At 46.6% G+C, this 19,153-nt stretch overlaps 1 protein-coding gene across 1 annotated transcript in view; it reads right to left on the bottom strand.

The window, feature by feature from the left end:
* tg (thyroglobulin) overlaps positions 1 to 18,831 on the bottom strand; it is a gene marked incomplete at both ends in the record, with an annotated part of 78,180 nt that extends 59,349 nt beyond the window's left edge. Inside the window, 20 exons of the mRNA XM_084157585.1 lie at positions 427 to 575; positions 5,615 to 5,821; positions 6,081 to 6,278; positions 6,564 to 6,684; positions 6,928 to 7,010; positions 7,143 to 7,220; positions 8,643 to 8,780; positions 8,980 to 9,116; positions 9,310 to 9,421; positions 10,521 to 10,677; positions 11,186 to 11,427; positions 11,539 to 12,042; positions 12,335 to 12,520; positions 12,721 to 12,864; positions 13,032 to 13,138; positions 14,630 to 14,789; positions 16,592 to 16,780; positions 16,972 to 17,069; positions 17,305 to 17,413; positions 18,765 to 18,831. Coding sequence (XP_084013711.1) covers positions 427 to 575; positions 5,615 to 5,821; positions 6,081 to 6,278; positions 6,564 to 6,684; positions 6,928 to 7,010; positions 7,143 to 7,220; positions 8,643 to 8,780; positions 8,980 to 9,116; positions 9,310 to 9,421; positions 10,521 to 10,677; positions 11,186 to 11,427; positions 11,539 to 12,042; positions 12,335 to 12,520; positions 12,721 to 12,864; positions 13,032 to 13,138; positions 14,630 to 14,789; positions 16,592 to 16,780; positions 16,972 to 17,069; positions 17,305 to 17,413; positions 18,765 to 18,831 — 3,186 coding nt within the window. The remainder of the gene's footprint in view (positions 1 to 426; positions 576 to 5,614; positions 5,822 to 6,080; positions 6,279 to 6,563; positions 6,685 to 6,927; positions 7,011 to 7,142; positions 7,221 to 8,642; positions 8,781 to 8,979; positions 9,117 to 9,309; positions 9,422 to 10,520; positions 10,678 to 11,185; positions 11,428 to 11,538; positions 12,043 to 12,334; positions 12,521 to 12,720; positions 12,865 to 13,031; positions 13,139 to 14,629; positions 14,790 to 16,591; positions 16,781 to 16,971; positions 17,070 to 17,304; positions 17,414 to 18,764) is intronic.
* Positions 18,832 to 19,153: the final 322 nt, after the last annotated feature.

Below are 19,153 nucleotides of genomic sequence, written 5' to 3'. Positions count from 1 at the left end.
GATCCTCCATCTTTAGCTAGCCAACTAGCGTCCTGTCCAGTGGGTGTACTTGTGCACCAAGCTGCCTTGCGCTACAGTTCTGGCTCGGACAAGGCTTACTTAGCCAACTATAGACAACTAGCTGTAGTATAAAACTGTCATATGCAAATCAATACAGTGCATATTATTAAATCAATCAATCATGCATGTATATCTGCTAGAGGGTTTATAGTGCTTATGAATAAATCTATAGTTAACGTACTTGTTTTTTTCTAACAGCATATGTTTTGCATTAGTTCAGGTTCTGTGGTACTGGAATATGACCTGCAGGCACCTTTCCATTCAAAGCAAGTTGCACATGGTTTTCACTATCTGTTATTGCAACAGTAGATGGCAGACATTGGGACACACACACACACACACTCACAGACACACAAACACACCAACCTGCAGGCTGCAGAGGCCCTTGGCCCTCATGTCGTGGAGCAGAGAGATCTGCAGGCTGGAGTGAAGGGAGGATCTGCAGGGTTCCTGACCCGGAGTCAGGGCGAGCTGGAGCACCACAGAGGTCTGGACGGTCTGCAGCACCTGAAGTCCTGGAACACAGACACATAGAGACAGGCAGAGACATGACATCATGAAGTCTAGACACTAAAGCCCTGCCCCACACACGTAGTGATTCCATCAAACTGTACACAGCACTGATTACAGTGTGAAGCATCATTAGTCCAAGAGAGACGTAAACAGTCAGACATGAGCAACAACCGAACACTGAGGGAGCACACCCAAAACAACTTCCCTTTAACATACACTCAAATCAGCCAAGTCACGATAAATATAACCCTGAGTCGAAGGTCTAGCTGAGCTGGGAGGAGGTCGTCGGGTAAGCTAAGCTTGGCGTCGGGTAAGTTTGGCTTTATACATAGCTTGGGCTTTGTCGAGTAAGGCTTAAACTATGTATTTAGATTGTAGTTAGGTATTGTAGGTAGGTATCGTGGGTTGTTGTAGGTAGTTGTTGTATGTAATTATTGTAGGTTAGTATTGTATTCGGCGGTGCCGGGTGTAGCACGAAGCTAGCTAGCTAGCTAACTCACCACCTGGACTAGCTGGCGAGTAGCTATTAGCAACGGTATAGTTGTTTCACGCCTGAGAGTGCCTGTAATTACGCTAGCTGGCTGCCTACAATAATTACATACAATAACTGCCTACCATTCAGCTGTTTTCTAACCTCATTGTCTGAACCGTTAACGTTAGGTAGCAAGTGGCTACTGTGCTTGAAAATTAGCAAGCTTGTTGCAACCTGGATAGCTACTTGTAAACAATAGCTGGAACGACCGAGCGAACAGACGCGAACTGGCTGAGTCAATTCAGTGGCTAGCTTTGCACTTGGCTAGCTAACAGTAGCTGCTAGGGGTAAGTCATAACCTACACTTGTGTTTTGTTTTTTACATATTGATAGCCCGAGTCGCTCAAGGAATTCGGGACATGGGTGACTAGTTAACGTTAGTTTGGCTCTCTCTGTGTGTTCGTGCCGTGAAAGGAGGGGTTCTTCTTTGTCTGAAAGCAATGGCTAGCTAGTTTGCTAACTATTCTAGCTAACTAACTGGCTGAATAAGTTGACGACGGACTCGCTCAAGCTGTCGGGACTAACCCACAACGTTAGACACGGACACGAAAGATCTGCTTGTGTGTTGATACACTGGTGGTTGTTGTGGCTGAGTATTGGCGCTAAACCCTGCTGCTGGAGACCGGCATGCTAGTTGGCTGTGGCGTCTTATGACGAGGTGCCCGGACGTGGAATAATACTGCACCTAGTTAGCTAGCTGAATAAACTAGGTTAGCCTATTCCTAGAAAACATTGAACTGCTGTAGTTTACAACAATTATAGTTTGAGGTGGAAGTTGGGAGAGTTATATTTGGGAGTTGTGGTGAGGGAGGCCCCGCTCTCTCCTTTCCCAGATGTTTAGTTCATTTTATTCCGATCTCCTCTGCATTATTGTAGCCATCTGCTGCAGCCTGTCAACTATGCCTCTGCCTATCCCTGTTCTCTCCTCTCCGCACAGGCTACACAAACGCCTCACACCGCGTGGCTGCTGCCTCTCTAACCTGGTGGTCCCTGCACGCACGACCCACGTGGAGTTCCAGGTCTCAGGCAGCCTCTGGAACGGCCGTTCTGCTGCCAACAAGGCAGACTTCATCCCAGCCTATGCTACCCTCCAGTCCCTCGACTTCTTGGCGCTGACGGAAACATGGATTACCACTGAAAACACTGCTACTCCTGCTGCTCTCTCCTCGTCTGACCATGTGTTCTCGCATACCCCGAGAGCATCTGGTCAGCGGGGTGGTGGCACAGGAATCCTCATCTCTCCCAAGTGGACATTCTCAATTATTCCCCTGACCCATCTGTCTATCTCCTCATTTGAATTACATGCTGTCACAGTCACTAGCCCATTTAAGCTTAATATCCTTGTCATCTATCGCCCTCCAGGTTCCCTTGGAGAGTTCATCAATGAGCTTGACGCCTTGATAAGTTCCTTTCCTGAGGATGGCTCACCCCTCACAGTTCTGGGGGATTTCAACCTCCCTACGTCTACATTTGACTTATTTCTCTCTGCCTCCTTCTTTCCACTCCTCTCATCTTTTGACCTCACCCTCTCACCGTCCCCCCCTACTCACAAGGCAGGCAATACGCTTGACCTCATCTTTACTAGATGCTGTTCTTCTACTAATCTCACTGCAACTCCCCTCCAAGTCTCCGACCACTACTTTGTATCCTTTTCTCTCTCCCTCTCCTCCAACACTACTCACTCTGCCCCTACACAGATGGTAATGCACGGTCGCAACCTTCGCTCTCTCTCTCCCGCTACTCTCTCCTCTTCCATCCTATCATCTCTTCCCTCTGCTCAAACCTTCTCCCTCCAATCTCCTGATTCTGCCTCCTCAACCCTCCTCTCCTCCCTTTCTGCATCCTTTGACTCTCTATGTCCCCTATCCTCCCGGCCGGCTCGGTCCTCCCCTCCAGCTCCGTGGCTTGATGACTCATTGCGAGCTCACAGAACAGAGCTCCGGGCAGCTGAGCGGAAATGGAAGAAAACTAGACTCCCTGCAGACCTGGCATCTTTTCACTCCCTCCTCTCTACATTTTATTCATCTGTTTCTGCTGCTAAGGCCACTTTCTACCACTCTAAATTCCAAGCATCCGCCTCTAACCCTAGGAAGCTCTTTGCCACATTCTCCTCCCTGCTGAATCCCCACCCCCCCTCCTCCCTCTCTGTGGATGACTTCGTCAACCATTTTGAAAAGAAGGTTGACGACATCCGATCCTCGTTTGTTAAGTCAAATGACACTACTGGTCCTGCTCACACTGCCCTACCCTATGCTTTGACTTCTTTCTCCCCTCTCTCTCCAGATAAAATCTTGCGACTTGTGACGGCAGGCCGCCCAACAACCTGCCCGCTTGACCCTATCCCATCCTCTCTTCTCCAGACCATCTCCGGTGACCTTCTCCCTTACCTCACCTCGCTGATCAACTCATCCTTGACCGCTGGCTATGTCCCTTCCGTCTTCAAGAGAGCGAGAGTTGCACCCCTTCTCAAAAACCAACACTCGATCCCTCCGATGTCAACAACTACAGACCAGTATCCCTTCTTTCTTTTCTCTCCAAAACTATTGAGCGTGCCATCTTTAGCCAACTCTCTTGCTATCTCTCTCAGAATGACCTTCTTGATCCAAACCAGTCAGGTTTCAAGACTGGTCATTCAACTGAGACTGCTCTTCTCTGTGTCACAGAGGCTCTCCGCACTGCTAAAGCTAACTCTCTCTCCTCTGCTCTTGTCCTTCTAGACCTGTCTGCTGCCTTTGATACTGTGAACCATCAGATCCTCCTCTCCACCCTCTCCGAGCTGGGCATCTCCGGCGCGGCTCACTCTTGGATTGCATCCTACCTGACCGGTCGCTCCTACCAAGTGGCGTGGCGAGAAGCTGTCTCCGCACCACGTGCTCTCACCACTGGTGTCCCCCAGGGCTCAGTTCTAGGCCCTCTCCTATTCTCGCTATACACCAAGTCACTTGGCTCTGTCATATCCTCACATGGCCTCTCCTATCATTGCTACGCTGACGACACACAACTAATCTTCTCCTTTCCCCCTTCTGATAACCAGGTGGCGAATCGCATCTCTGCATGTCTGGCAGACATATCAGTATGGATGACGGATCACCACCTCAAGCTGAACCTCGGCAAGACGGAGCTGCTCTTCCTCCCGGGGAAGGACTGCCCGTTCCATGATCTCGCCATCACGGTTGACAACTCCGTTGTGTCCTCCTCCCAGAGTGCGAAGAGCCTTGGCGTGACCCTGGACAACACCCTGTCGTTCTCCGCTAACATCAAGGCGGTGACCCGATCCTGTAGGTTCATGCTCTACAACATTTGGAGAGTACGACCCTGCCTTACACAGGAAGCGGCACAGGTCCTAATCCAGGCACTTGTCATCTCCCGTCTGGATTACTGCAACTCGCTGTTGGCTGGGCTCCCTGCCTGTGCCATTAAACCCCTACAACTCATCCAGAATGCCGCAGCCCGTCTGGTGCTCAACCTTCCCAAGTTCTCTCACGTCACCCCGCTCCTCTGCACACTCCACTGGCTTCCAGTTGAAGCTCGCATCTGCTACAAGACCATGGTGCTTGCCTACGGAGCTGTGAGGGGACGGCACCTCCGTACCTTCAGGCTCTGATCAGTCCCTACACCCAAACGAGGGCACTGCGTTCATCCACCTCTGGCCTGCTGGCTCCCCTACCTCTGCGGAAGCATAGTTCCCGCTCAGCCCAGTCAAAACTGTTCGCTGCTCTGGCACCCCAATGGTGGAACAAGCTCCCTCACAACGCCAGGACAGCGGAGTCACTCACCACCTTCCGGAGACATTTGAAACCCCACCTCTTTAAGGAATACCTGGGATAGGATAAAGGAATCCTTCTACCCCCCCCCCCCCCCCCCCTTTAATCCAACCCCCCACCCCCCCCCCCCCCCATTTTTTTTTAAAAATAACATTGTAAAGTGGTTATCCCACTGGCTATAAGGTGAATGCACCTATTTGTAAGTCGCTCTGGATAAGAGCGTCTGCTAAATGACGTAAATGTAAATGTAAAGCCTTGATGGACATTTTCACTACTAGATAGTCTATGACTGTTATGTCTGCATGTCAACTCCAGTGAGCATTCGTCATATTACCCTGTTTTTCAGACAGGAGGTCTGGCCATTCTGTGCTAGACTACACACTGTGATAAATGCACATCTGCTAAATTAGATCATGTGAAGCTTGGCACAAGTTACTTCTAATATGCTTTTAACAGGAAGCTTGGGAGAATTTCCTAGGCAAACCAGAAGTCCCAATACGGTTTGAATATTCAGAAATTGAGAGAGAGCCAGAGATACACTCGGAGAGAGAGAGAACAAGAGAGAGGGAGAGAGAACGTAAGATAGAGAGAGACAGATAGAGAGAGAGGGAGAGAGAGAGAGACAGATATACACAAATAGCATTTTAGGGATAATAAAACATCTGTACTCTACAGAGCCAGAGAGAGGGAGAGCCAGCCGGACAGAATATGGGGGGTTTGTTTGAAGTGGTGTGTGGTTAGTTACTCTGGCAGGCTTGAGGAAGTGGGGCCTCTGTCACCCAGGCTCTGGTCGCCACGTCACACAGTAACTGCATGTTAACAGGAAGGGTGCTTTCGTAACCCAGGTGACAGATGAGGTCACAGTTCTGCTGGCCACCAATTACGTCAGAGCGACAGACCACGTCACCGTGGGTAACGATGATGTCCGAGAACGGAGAGGGACACTGGGGACCTGGAGACAGAGCGAATACAGGTAAATAGACGGAAGACAAAGTTTTACTGAGATGCGTAAATAAATAGTGACTTTTTATATGAAGTGTTTGTCTTTCTATTTGTACAGCTAGAATAAGCTTTTGGTAACAGATGGGATATTGTTATGGGCCAACTAAACTCTTTCCTGTGTGTGTGTGTGTGCTTATGTACAGTGTATGTGTTTACAAAACCCGCTTATAGCCATCTTTAAACATCCAGTACATTTACCCCAAACTTACTGTCACAGGCTGGGGTCTTCCCCATGCTGCGTGGGGTCCTGGTTTGAGGCAGCTCCTGTCCGTCTGTCTGAGACACACACCAGCAGTCTGTCTGGTCACACTGCAGCGGGGAGAACAGCCTTCCATCCACCTGGCACGCCGGCTCATAACCCACCACAGACTGACCGCTGTCTTTTAACAACTGGCACCAGCTAGGACCTAGAGAGCCACATGGGGGACAGAGGGGGAGATGGGTTTTAAAATAATACCGTTCTATTTTCACATGTTCAACGTTTTTATTTAGCAAATTGCAGACAGCAAACAAGATGTGAAATAGTTGAGTCCTTCAGATGGACTTGATATACAATGTGTTATAAAATGAAATGATATTTCTTAAAAAGTAAAGTATATGAATATGTCTGTCCCAAAATTGACGGACCACTAAGTGATTGATTCTTATATGCGTTGGTTGTTATAAGTGGAGTGTATTAAACATGTCAGTACATGTGAGGTATCCAGTTGGGCTCAGGGTAGCAGGCTGGATGGTTTCCCCAGACACAGGACTGACACACTGGGCTCCACCTCCACCTGAAGACCCCTTCTGGAGCACAGAGAACTGGCCACTCTGGAAACACACAGACAGCACCACAACCACTGTTACTAAGGACACATACTGTAGATACAGAAGAATAGAAGAATACTTTATTGTCCAATAGAAACAGGAAATCTGCTTTATACCAATCCCTCTGAAAGACACAGACAGAAGTTACAGCAAGGAGGATAACGACAGAGCAGAATTATGGTAGAATAAAACAAAACTAAATCATTTCATTATATTTATGCTCAACATTCTGGAGAGGATTCTCACCACTTCACAAGTCGGGTCGTAGGAGGACTGTGTCCAATCAGAGAGCAGAGCCTGAGCCTGAGCTCTCTGACACCGGGTCTGGCCTGGAAGAGGAGAGGAGATTCCCAGAAAACAACTAAAATCATTCAACACTGACAAAAGCAGATTGGAGGAGGGCTATCCTTACATACAGAAAAATGAAAGTCAGTGAGAAACTATAAAATGTCCTGTCTTACACTGTGGTCTCTGCAGGGAGCGACTGGTCAGGGATCCTGGGATATATCCTCCTTCCCCATCCACACACCAGCAATGACCTGCAGACAGTTCCAACACAGTCAATACAACACTACTGTAGCTACATTACCAACTCAGTCAATACAACAGTACTGTAGCTACATTACCAACACAGTCAATACAACACTACTGTAGCTACATTACCAACTCAGTCAATACAACAGTACTGTAGCTACATTACCAACACAGTCAATACAACACTACTGTAGCTACATTACCAACTCAGTCAATATAACAGTAATATAGCTACATTACCAACTCAGTCAATACAACACTACTTAGCTACAGTTCCAACACAGTCAATACAACACTACTGTAGCTACAGTTCCAACACAGTCAATACAACACTACTGTAGCTACAGTTCCAACACAGTCAATACAACACTACTGTAGCTACAGTTCCAACACAGTCAATACAACAGTACTGTAGCTACAGTTCCAACACAGTCAATATAATCCTACTGTAGCTACATTACCAACACAGTCAATACAACACTACAGAAGCTACATTACCAACTCAGTCAATATAATACTACTGTAGCTACATTACCAACTCAGTCAATATAATACTACTGTAGCTACATTACCAACTCAGTCAATACAACACTACAGAAGCTACATTACCAACTCAGTCAATATAATACTACTGTAGCTACATTACCAACTCAGTCAATACAACACTACAGAAGCTACAGTTCCAACACATTCAATATAATACTACTGTAGCTACAGTTCCAACACAGTCAATATAATACTACTGTAGCTACATTACCAACACAGTCAATACAACACTACAGAAGCTACATTACCAACTCAGTCAATATAATACTACTGTAGCTACATTACCAACACAGTCAATACAACACTACAGAAGCTACATTACCAACTCAGTCAATATAACACTACTGTAGCTACATTACCAACACAGTCAATACAACAGTACTGTAGCTACAGTTCCAACTCAGTCAATACAACAGTACTGTAGCTACATTACCAACTCAGTCAATACAACACTACAGAAGCTACATTACCAACTCAGTCAATATAACACTACTGTAGCTACATTACCAACACAGTCAATACAACAGTACTGTAGCTACAGTTCCAACTCAGTCAATACAACAGTACTGTAGCTACATTACCAACTCAGTCAATACAACACTACTGTAGCTACATTACCAACACAGTCAATACAACACTACAGAAGCTACATTACCAACACAGTCAATACAACACTACTGTAGCTACTTCATTTGTCTTATCTGTTTCCAACCAACATATTATGAGTGAAGAAACAATGAGACGCTGCTGATTAAGAGAGGTCTCCTTCTAGAAGGGTCTGGAGAAGGTATAATGACCTGTACTGAGGCCTGTATTACACTACCACCACTACTACAGTTACAATGCAGAGCTGGGTTGGAAGTTGGAGGTGTGACTCTGACCTGTGCTGGGGTGGCACTGGGTGGGCAGCCACTGTCTGTGGGCATCACACTGGGGCCTGTAGGGCTGGTAGCCCAGCAGTAGAGACTGTCTCTCCTTCACAGATGCTGCCTGCTGGCTCTGCCAATAGAACTGCAGGGCTGGGGAGAAAATACAACAAAACAAAGTAATCACATAGAGAAACTATGACGTTGAGATGACACTAAATATTACAACAGTAGCCATCTAACACTCTTTCGTAGTTAACTCTTGGCATGGAAAGAAACAAGTAATGGAACACATCACGCAGAGAAGGATATGACATCATATCCAGAGGATATGACATCACACCAAACATACTGGAGTGGGCAGCCAGTCGTAGAGCAGAGTGGGAGTGGCTCAGCAGCCTATCAGAGAGCAGCATGGTCTGGTCGGAGGAGGAGAGGGCGTGCAGTAGCTCGTCAGAGGTCAGACGAAGGCCTTCAGCCAGCAGGTAGCTGTACCCCAGAGGAGAACATCCAGTAGAAAACAGTGTCCTTATTTATTTATTTATTTTAAATGTAAGGCGCTTTAAATACAAATGTAGTATTATTATAATAATAAATAAAGATAGTCACACTCTATACATGGTTCAATAATGTGATGGGTAAACACCCAGGTCTCAGCACACTGTGTCTTCTTCAGGGTTACCTGTAGCCCAGAGGGACGTGGGAGCTGTTGGAGAGGAGGACCAGACGCTTAGCCTCCTCCTGGAACTGGTCCACCTCAGCCACCGCCAGGGAACAGGAGCCTGGAGCTGGCCCTGGGGAGGGAAGGGGAGAGAGAGGGGAAGGACCTGGAGACAGAGGAATAGCTAAAACAATTATTACGTCTCAAATGGCACCCTACCCCCTTAACAATGCAGTAGTTTAGACCAGGGCACCCTAACACCTTAATAATGTAGCAGTTTGGACCAGGGCACCTTAACACCTTAATAATGTAGCAGTTTGGACCAGGGCACCCTAACACCTTAATAATGTAGCAGTTTGGACCAGGGCACCCTAACACCTTAATAATGTAGCAGTTTGGACCAGGGCACCCTAACACCTTAATAATGTAGCAGTTTGGACCAGGGCACCCTAACACCTTAATAATGTAGCAGTTTGGACCAGGGCACCCTAACACCTTAATAATGTAGCAGTTTGGACCAGGACATCCTAACACCTTAATAATGTAGCAGTTTGGACCAGGGCACCCTAACACCTTAATAATGTAGCAGTTTGGACCAGGGCACCCTTACACCTTAATAATGTAGCAGTTTGGACCAGGGCACCTTAACACCTTAATAATGTAGCGGTTTGGACCAGGGCACCCTAACACCTTAATAATGTAGCAGTTTGGACCAGGGCACCCTAACACCTTAATAATGTAGCAGTTTGGACCAGGGCACCCTAACACCTTAATAATGTAGCAGTTTGGACCAGGGCACCCTAACACCTTAATAATGTAGCAGTTTGGACCAGGACATCCTAACACCTTAATAATGTAGTAGTTTGGACCGGGGCACCCTAACACCTTAATAATGTAGCAGTTTGGACCAGGGCACCCTAACACCTTAATAATGTAGCAGTTTGGACCAGGGCACCCTTACACCTTAATAATGTAGCAGTTTGGACCAGGGCACCCTTACACCTTAATAATGTAGTAGTTTGGACCAGGGCACCCTTACACCTTAATAATGTAGTAGTTTGGACCAGGACAAGGTAATACAGCTAGATGGACTGTACACTATGGGCCAGTTTACCGGACACAGATTAAACCTGGTCTTGAACTAAGAAGCAATTTCAATCTCCATGGAAATGCTTTTTAGTCCAGGACTACGCTAACTCTGTGTCTGATGAGCGGTGGATCTGCCAACTCACACTGAACAGTCTGTCCTACAGGGATAGTGGCGTGTCGCTCTCCCAGGAGGTCCAGACAGAAGCAACTCTTTCCCAGACACTGCAACGCCACGTAGCTCCCGTCCTCCGCACACTTCGGCATGAACACCTGTACCCCCGCAGCCTGGCCTGACTTCACCTTCAAATCAAATCAGTTTATTTGCATATCGTAGGTTTACACAGTACAGTACAATGAAACGCTTACTCTCAAGCTCTCTGCACAAACAGCGTAACAAAAATGTAAAGTATTCAATAAAGATACAATACAAAAACACACAGTAAGTACAATACAGCACAGAGAGAAGAGTCAGTACGGTAGTTATTTACAATACAACACAGAGAGAAGAGTCAGTACGGTAGTTATTTACAATACAACACAGAGAGAAGAGTCAGTACGGTAGTTATTTACAATACAACACAGAGAGAAGAGTCAGTACGGTAGTTATTTACAATACAACACAGAGAGAAGAGTCAGTACGGTAGTTATTTACAATACAACACAGAGAGAAGAGCCAGTACGGTAGTTATTTAAAATACAACACAGAGAGAAGAGTCAGTACGGTAGTTATTTAAAATACAACACAGAGAGAAGAGTCAGTACGGTAGTTATTTACAGACGTGCTGGGGGAGTGTCATAAAGTAATTACCTTCTGGGCAGCCGCTCGCTCCCTCTCGCATCGTGACGGACACCTTGGCCTTTGACCTTTGGAGCGTGACCCTGTGACCTCCTGACCCTGGGGGTCAACACACCAACACTCTGAGCCTTGGCACTGGATCTCCTGATACTGTCCGTTGTCATCACAGCTGGGCACGTACAGGGCAGAGGGGTCCCTCTCACAACCACCGCTGCTGGACTGGGCGCTCTCAAACAGGACCCTGAAGAGCTCACCTATTGAATTTCATTTATTTTAATTTATTTGGGTAGAAAACAACTAATACAGTAAGATGTGCATTGGATCCCCAGAGGACAGCACTTAAAAGCATTCATTTAAAAACTAACCTAGCTGGGTGCTGTCCTCGGCTTTGGATAAGAGGACGGTTTGGCGTAGGGCGGAGAGGAAGACTTTGTTTTCTAGGGTGGTGCTGACGAGCTTAACTAGATCTTGGTTGTTTTTCAGACTGGCTTGACTGAAACTCAACGTGCCGCTGGCCCCGACGGCCCCAGTGAAGTTGAACATCCCAGCGTTTTCTAAGAACTTTCCTCCGAACAGGTTCTCCTGGAGTCTCTTGGGGTTGGAGGACAGAGCTAGGGCCTTGAGGGCCATGGCCCCGCTAGGGAACATCCCCTGGATCATCTCAGCCAGGATGTCTCCTACATCGGATCGCTCGGAAAGGGACTCTGTAAGAGACCCCAGCAGGAGCTGTTGGAGTTGGGGGCTGCAGGGAGACAGGGGGCCTGGGTGTGTCTGTGAGTCCTGGGCTGAGGTCACCTGACCTGTGGGGCTAGAGAGGAGCCTGGAGAGGGCCTGGCGACGCTCAGAGGGACAGTCCTTCACTCCAGCACCTGGGTTCAGTAGAGGAAAAACGCCATGTTCCTATACATTTTATGTAGGCCTACAATTTTATGGACATATTGACTGTTGTTATTTAATGTCTTCTGTGTACAGCATAATAACCAAAGGCAGATCAAATTGACTGAAATGAAACTACAAAACGAGGCAGATAAGACTTTTATTCAGCAGGACATTCTTGAGGTGTGCACTCTATCTGCACAGTCAATGGTATTGTATTGTTGGTTTGGAACCCCTTTATGGTCAAAGCATTATTTGAATCCAACAAAATGGTTACTTAGTTACCACAGTCAGGGGATCCTCCATGTTGTCGTGTCCCAAAGATCTCCTTCCCTGTGGGGTCCACACACCAGCACTGCCCACTCGCCTGGCACTGGGTTGGCACGTAACCACCATTGGCATCACAGGATGGCACATACACATTGCCAGCTTGGGCATCAGCGGATGACTCGCTCTCACAAGGGCTGGGGCCTCCATGACAGACAGAGGGAGAGAGGGACAATTAAATACAATGGAAACCAGAGGAGGACTGGTTAGGGGAGGACTGCTGCTAATAATAGCAGGAATTAAATTCTGTTCCAGCCATTGCTATGAGCCCGTCCTACAAATTAAAGTGCCACCAATCACCACTGACGGAAATAATGTCAGATTGATGGTGGAAACTAACTTACATCTGAACCTGCCACTCACAGCCAGCTGGATGGCCAGGAATCTCCTCTGTAGGATGCGGTACATGTTGGTCTGGGAGAAGGAGCGGCCTGGCTCCAGACCTGAGAAGGCTGTGTCATACACCTCATCTAGCAGCAGCTCCACACCTGAACACGGGGAAACAATGATTTTACTTCCACACACTGTTTAATAGCACTGTTATTTAAAAATATATATTTCTGATTCCTGATGAAAATCCAGTTAAGAGTTATTGTAAGTAATGTAGTGTGTGTGTGTGTGTGTATATGTCACCTGCTGATGTAGTATCTCTCACCTGTGCTGGGGAGCTCCCTGCCTCTGCTGTCAGCACAGAAACAGTAACTGGACACCTCAGGGAACATCTGTCTGAAGCTGCTGAACGTCTGGAATACTTTAGGGAACCTGTGGAAGATATCACACATCTTGTCACTTCACTGTCTAAAATAGGCTACTAGAACAGTAAAATACATGACTGTACACTATAATACTAATTATAATACTATAACACTATAATACTAATTATAATACTAATTATAATACTATAATACACAGTAAATGTAGATGACAAACTGATTCAAGTTGCAAACAGTTGTTAGCTCTTCCACAAAGACGGACAGTGTTACTTTAACTTTCAACATTGATCCACATGCAATACTCTCTCCAAGAGTGCCTGCCTTGATTGTAAAAGTAAGCCCCAGAAATCTACATTGCTCATGTACTAAGTCATCGCCATCATCCCTTCAGTGTATTTGTCAATATAAAAAGGTTTTGATCTTGGAGTCATTTGATAAATGCCTGCTGGCTGGCTGGCAGTTAAGACCAGTTTTGAGTGGTTTTAGAGGACCGGGAACAACTTAACTCTTGACCCCTTGGCTGTACTTGGCTGGAGACAGGAGTGATAACAGAGACAGTCTTGGCCAGGCTGGGGGCCGATCATGCAAAGAGTTCACTGCACAAGCCGGGTCAACTTGGAACCCTGCCCATACACGCACAGACAGACACGGGCATGCACGCACTAAGCAGGGAATATGGTGCCATTTGTTGCCTAGAGATGGATGTCAAAACATCTGCTAGCCAGAAATAGACACAAGACAAAATTATTATTATAAAAGTATAATTCAAGGTCTGAAAGTATACATTTTTGTGTAGGCCTCTGTAGTAAGTGTTGGAATTGTTGCAGCTGCGCTAACTAAACAGAAGGAGTGAAAACTATTTGTCCAAACCCACATTCCAGATGAAAAGTTTACATATTGGTGGATTATTATTATTATTATCTGAAACATCTGGAATGACTACATTGTTTACTTTAGACACTGTGAAACATTTCTAATGAATGTGTGAATTCTGCATTTTACAATAAGTTCCCTAGAGACCAAGCATCTCCATTTTTCATAACACATTCCAGTTACCATACACAAGAATAGGATAACACCAGGTTAGAAATGTAGAGCGAGGAGGGAAAATAAAGTGAATTTGGTCTCCCAGTTCTCCTGCCAGCTCGTCATCGGTCTAAATCCTGTCCACAGGCCTAAGCATTACGCTCAGCTGCCATCTAGAGGCAGATACTAGAAATTGCTTTGTTCAAAACCTGTCTCACTCACACACAGGATGCCAATAGGCAGCCAGGTCAAAGTAAACCCCAGCAGTGTGTTTGTGTGAGTGAGTGATTGAGGGCTAGGTCTCACACCTTCAACATAAACTGAAGGATGAGATTCCAACGGTCTTACAGTTAATGTCAGCGTCTCAAATGGCACCCTATTCCCCTGATATAGTGCACTACTTTTGACAAGATCCCTATGGACCCTGGTCAAAAGTAGTGCACTATACATATGGAATAGGGTGCCATTTGGGGCGTAAACTTAGAGTGCATATATTTCCCTCCCAGACACTCACCTGTTGAAAGTGTGCAGCAGGTCCAAGACCATCCTGTCAGTGGTGTTGACAAACTTGCACTGCACGGACAGGAAGGAGCCGTCGGCCGAGCACTGAGGGGGGGAGCGCTCCCCGATGCCGTGGAGGAGACGCCTCGACCTCACCTCACAGGTGCCTGGGCCTGAGGTCAAAGGTTGTTCTGATCAGTTCTAGTCATTTATATATTACTGTGCTGTGTGTAGTTGATAGAGCATGGCACTTGCAACGTCAGGATTGTGGGTTCGATTCCCGCTGGGGCCACCCATATGAAAATGTATGCACCCACTACTGTAAGTCGCTTCTGATAAAAGCGTCTGCTAAATGACATATCAATATACAGTGGGGAAAAAAAGTATTTAGTCAGCCACCAATTGTGCAAGTTCTCCCACTTAAAAAGATGAGAGAGGCCTGTAATTTTCATCATAGGTACACGTCAACTATGACAGACAAAATGAGATTTTTTTTCTCCAGAAAATCACATTGTAGGATTTTTAATGAATTTATTTGCAAATTATGGTGGAAAATAAGTATTTGGTCAATAACTAAAGTTTCTCAATACTTTGTTATATACCCTTTGTTGGCAATGACACAGGTCAAACGTTTTCTGTAAGTCTTCACAAGGTTTTCACACACTGTTGCTGGTATTTTGGCCCATTCCTCCATGCAGATCTCCTCTAGAGCAGTGATGTTTTGGGGCTGTCGCTGGGCAACACGGACTTTCAACTCCTTCCAAAGATTTTCTATGGGGTTGAGATCTGGAGACTGGCTAGGCCACTCCAGGACCTTGAAATGCTTCTTACGAAGCCACTCCTTCGTTGCCCGGGCGGTGTGTTTGGGATCATTGTCATGCTGAAAGACCCAGCCACGTTTCATCTTCAATGCCCTTGCTGATGGAAGGAGGTTTTCACTCAAAATCTCACGATACATGACCCCATTCATTCTTTCCTTTACACGGATCAGTCGTCCTGGTCCCTTTGCAGAAAAACAGCCCCAAAGCATGATGTTTCCACCCCCATGCTTCACAGTAGGTATGGTGTTCTTTGGATGCAACTCAGCATTCTTTGTCCTCCAAACACGACGAGTTGAGTTTTTACCAAAAAGTTATATTTTGGTTTCATCTGACCATATGACATTCTCCCAATCCTCTTCTGGATCATCCAAATGCACTCTAGCAAACGTCAGACGGGCCTGGACATGTACTGGCTTAAGCAGGGGGACACGTCTCGCACTGCAGGATTTGATTCCCTGGCGGCGTAGTGTGTTACTGATGGTAGGCTTTGTTACTTTGGTCCCAGCTCTCTGCAGGTCATTCACTAGGTCCCCCCGTGTGGTTCTGGGATTTTTGCTCACCGTTCTTGTGATCATTTTGACCCCACGGGGTGAGATCTTGCGTGGAGCCCCAGATCGAGGGAGATTATCAGTGGTCTTGTATGTCTTCCATTTCCTAATAATTGCTCCCACAGTTGATTTCTTCAAACCAAGCTGCTTACCTATTGCAGATTCAGTCTTCCCAGCCTGGTGCAGGTCTACAATTTTGTTTCTGGTGTCCTTTGACAGCTCTTTGGTCTTGGCCATAGTGGAGTTTGGAGTGTGACTGTTTGAGGTTGTGGACAGGTGTCTTTTATACTGATAACAAGTTCAAACAGGTGCCATTAATACAGGTAACGAGTGGAGGACAGAGGAGCCTCTTAAAGAAGAAGTTACAGGTCTGTGAGAGCCAGAAATCTTGCTTGTTTGTAGGTGACCAAATACTTATTTTCCACCATAATTTGCAAATAAATTCATTAAAAATCCTACAATGTGATTTTCTGGATATTTTTTTCTCAATTTGTCTGTCATAGTTGACGTGTACCTATGATGAAAATTACAGGCCTCTCACTGGCTGACTAAATACTTTTTTTCCCCACTGTACAACACAAATCATCATGCTCATAACTAACTCACATTGAGAGGGCTTTCCGTTCTGCCGGGTCCCGTAGATCTCCATGCCCTCCAGGTCTACACACCAGCACTGTCCCTGGGCGCTGTCACACTGCACAGCCTGGTAGTCCCCAGAGGCCTGGCACTGGGGCACCAGGGAGGCATCGCCACTCAGCAGGGCCTGCTGTCTGTGGAGCTGGCAGGACGTCAGACCTGTGGGAAGAGGAGGAGGAGGAGGAAGAGGAGGACAATGATGGTGATAGACTGCATTTACATCTCAGAAGGTCTTCTAGTGTTCCACATTGAGCCTGGCTAGGGTTCCCAGAGGGGAATTAATCCCGTCTAGCACCAATGTGGTTTCATGTTGAGAGAGATATTTATAGGAAGAGAGGCGTTCTGCTCACAGTACACAGCTGATCCGTTCTGTCTGGTTCCAGAGATCTCAGCTCCCTCAGCGTTCACACACCAGCACTCACCACCACCACTACTGCACTGGACGTGTCTGGAGTACACAACAACAATTAGAAGACAGTAGGGAACAATGGTCGCATCCCAAATGGCACCATATTCCCTGCATAGTGCACTACTTTTGACCGGAGCCTTAGGCAAGTAGTGCACTATATAGGGATTGGGAATAGGGTGTCATTTGGGACGAATACAGGAAAATTGTTTGTTTACTGTCCTGGCTAGCTTTCCACTTCAAACTACCATGTGTCATATACAGCGATGTCAGGTACCTGAACCTCCCATCCTCTGAGCACTGGGGGACATGGTTTTGTTGCAGGGCAGAACTAACACCACGTAGCGACTCACACTGACTCAGGGTCTCAGACTCCAGCTGGTATTCTGAAAACAGCAGCAAACTCAATTTAAAGTTCAAAACTTGTTGGGAATGGACATTTTTCTTCGGCTTACAGGCATGTGGCTCACACACATAGGAAACAGACAGAAAACATAAAAACAGTAGGCTAGAATGAATACATTACATGACAAAAAGTATGTGAACATCCTGCTCGTCGAACATCTCATTCCAAACTCATGGGCATTAATATGGAGTTGGTCCCCCCTTTGCTGTTATAACAGCCTCCACTCTTCTGGGAAGGCTTTCCACTAGATGTTGGAACATTGCTGCGGGGACTTGCTTCCATTCAGCCACAAGAGCATTAGTGAGGTCGGGCACTGATGTTGGGCGATTATGCCTGGCTCACGGTCGGCGTTCCAATTCATCCCAAAGGTGTTCGATGGGGTTGAGGTCAGGGCTCTGTGCAGGCCAGTCAAGTTCTTCCACACCGATCTCGACAAACCATTTCTGTATGGACCTCGCCTTGTGCACGGAGGCATTGTCATGCTGAAACAGGAAAGGGCCTTCCCCAAACTGTTGCCACAAAGTTGGAAGCACAGAATCGTCTAGAATGTCATTGTATGCTGTAGCGTTAAGATTTCCCTTCACTGGAACTAAGGGGCCTAGCCTGAACCATGAAAAACAGCCCCAGACCATTATTCCTCCACCATCAAAAACTTTACAGTTGGCTCTATGCATTGGGGCAGGAAGCGTTCTCCTGGCATCCACCAAACCCAGATTAGTCTGTTGGACTGCCAGATGGTGAAGCAGCATGATTCATCACTCCAGAGAACGCGTTTCCACTGCTCCAGAGTCCAATGGCAGCGAGCTTTACACCACTCCAGCCGTGGCTTGGCATTGCGATCTTAGGCTTGTGTGCGGCTGCTCGGCCATGAAAACAAATTTCATTCAACTCCCAACGAACAGTTATTGTGCTGATGTTGCTTCCACAGGCAGTTTGGAACTCGGTAGTGAGTGTTGCAACCGAGGACAGACGATTTTTACGCGCTTCAGCACTCGGCGGTCCCATTCTGTGAGCTTGTGTGGCCTACCACTTCGCAGCTGAGCCGTTGTTTCTTCCACATCACAATAACAGCACTTACAGTTGACCGGGGAAGCTCTAGCAGGGCAGAAATTTGATGAGCGGACTTGTTGGAAAGGTGGCATCCTATGACGGTTTTGATAGTTTTGCATATATATAGTACATACAAAATACAAATAATGGTAGAATTTCAAATAGAAATAAATACTACCACCATCATCATCATCATGGAAAAAGCATCATCATAAGTAAGAGGTTTAAATAACTTTGGAATATTCAAAAACCCAAGATAAACTAAGAGCCGAAGGTGTTACCTGAAATCTTCCCCTCAGACAGACAGAGGCAGCACAGCAGTATGGAGGAGATCTGAACCAGCCTCATCTTCTCACCTCCTTCTGTCTGTCAGTTGAACTGTGATGAGACTGGGACTAAAGCTCTGGACTTATACCATCAGTGCTATCTGCATTGTCATCCTCCCTAGGTAGTCACCGCACTCAGGACGGAGTGTGTGACGCACGTGATCTTCACTCTCCAAACATGGAACACTCAGGTGTGTTTGGAACAATGGAAGTTCTGGAACATTCTAGTGGGAGCAGCCATGCCTGAGACTCAGAGGGCCATCAGAAGGGAGGAGTTGGTCATGCAAGACTTGACCTGTGATGTATTCCCTAGAAACCAAACGGACCAAAACGGGGAGAGACTA

Source organism: Coregonus lavaretus, assembly GCF_964263955.1.
Source record: "Coregonus lavaretus genome assembly, chromosome: 3".
NCBI classification, from domain to species: Eukaryota; Metazoa; Chordata; class Actinopteri; order Salmoniformes; family Salmonidae; genus Coregonus; species Coregonus lavaretus.
The sequence above is the reverse complement of the archived record's forward strand: the minus strand, read 5'-3'. Positions and strand labels throughout refer to the sequence as shown.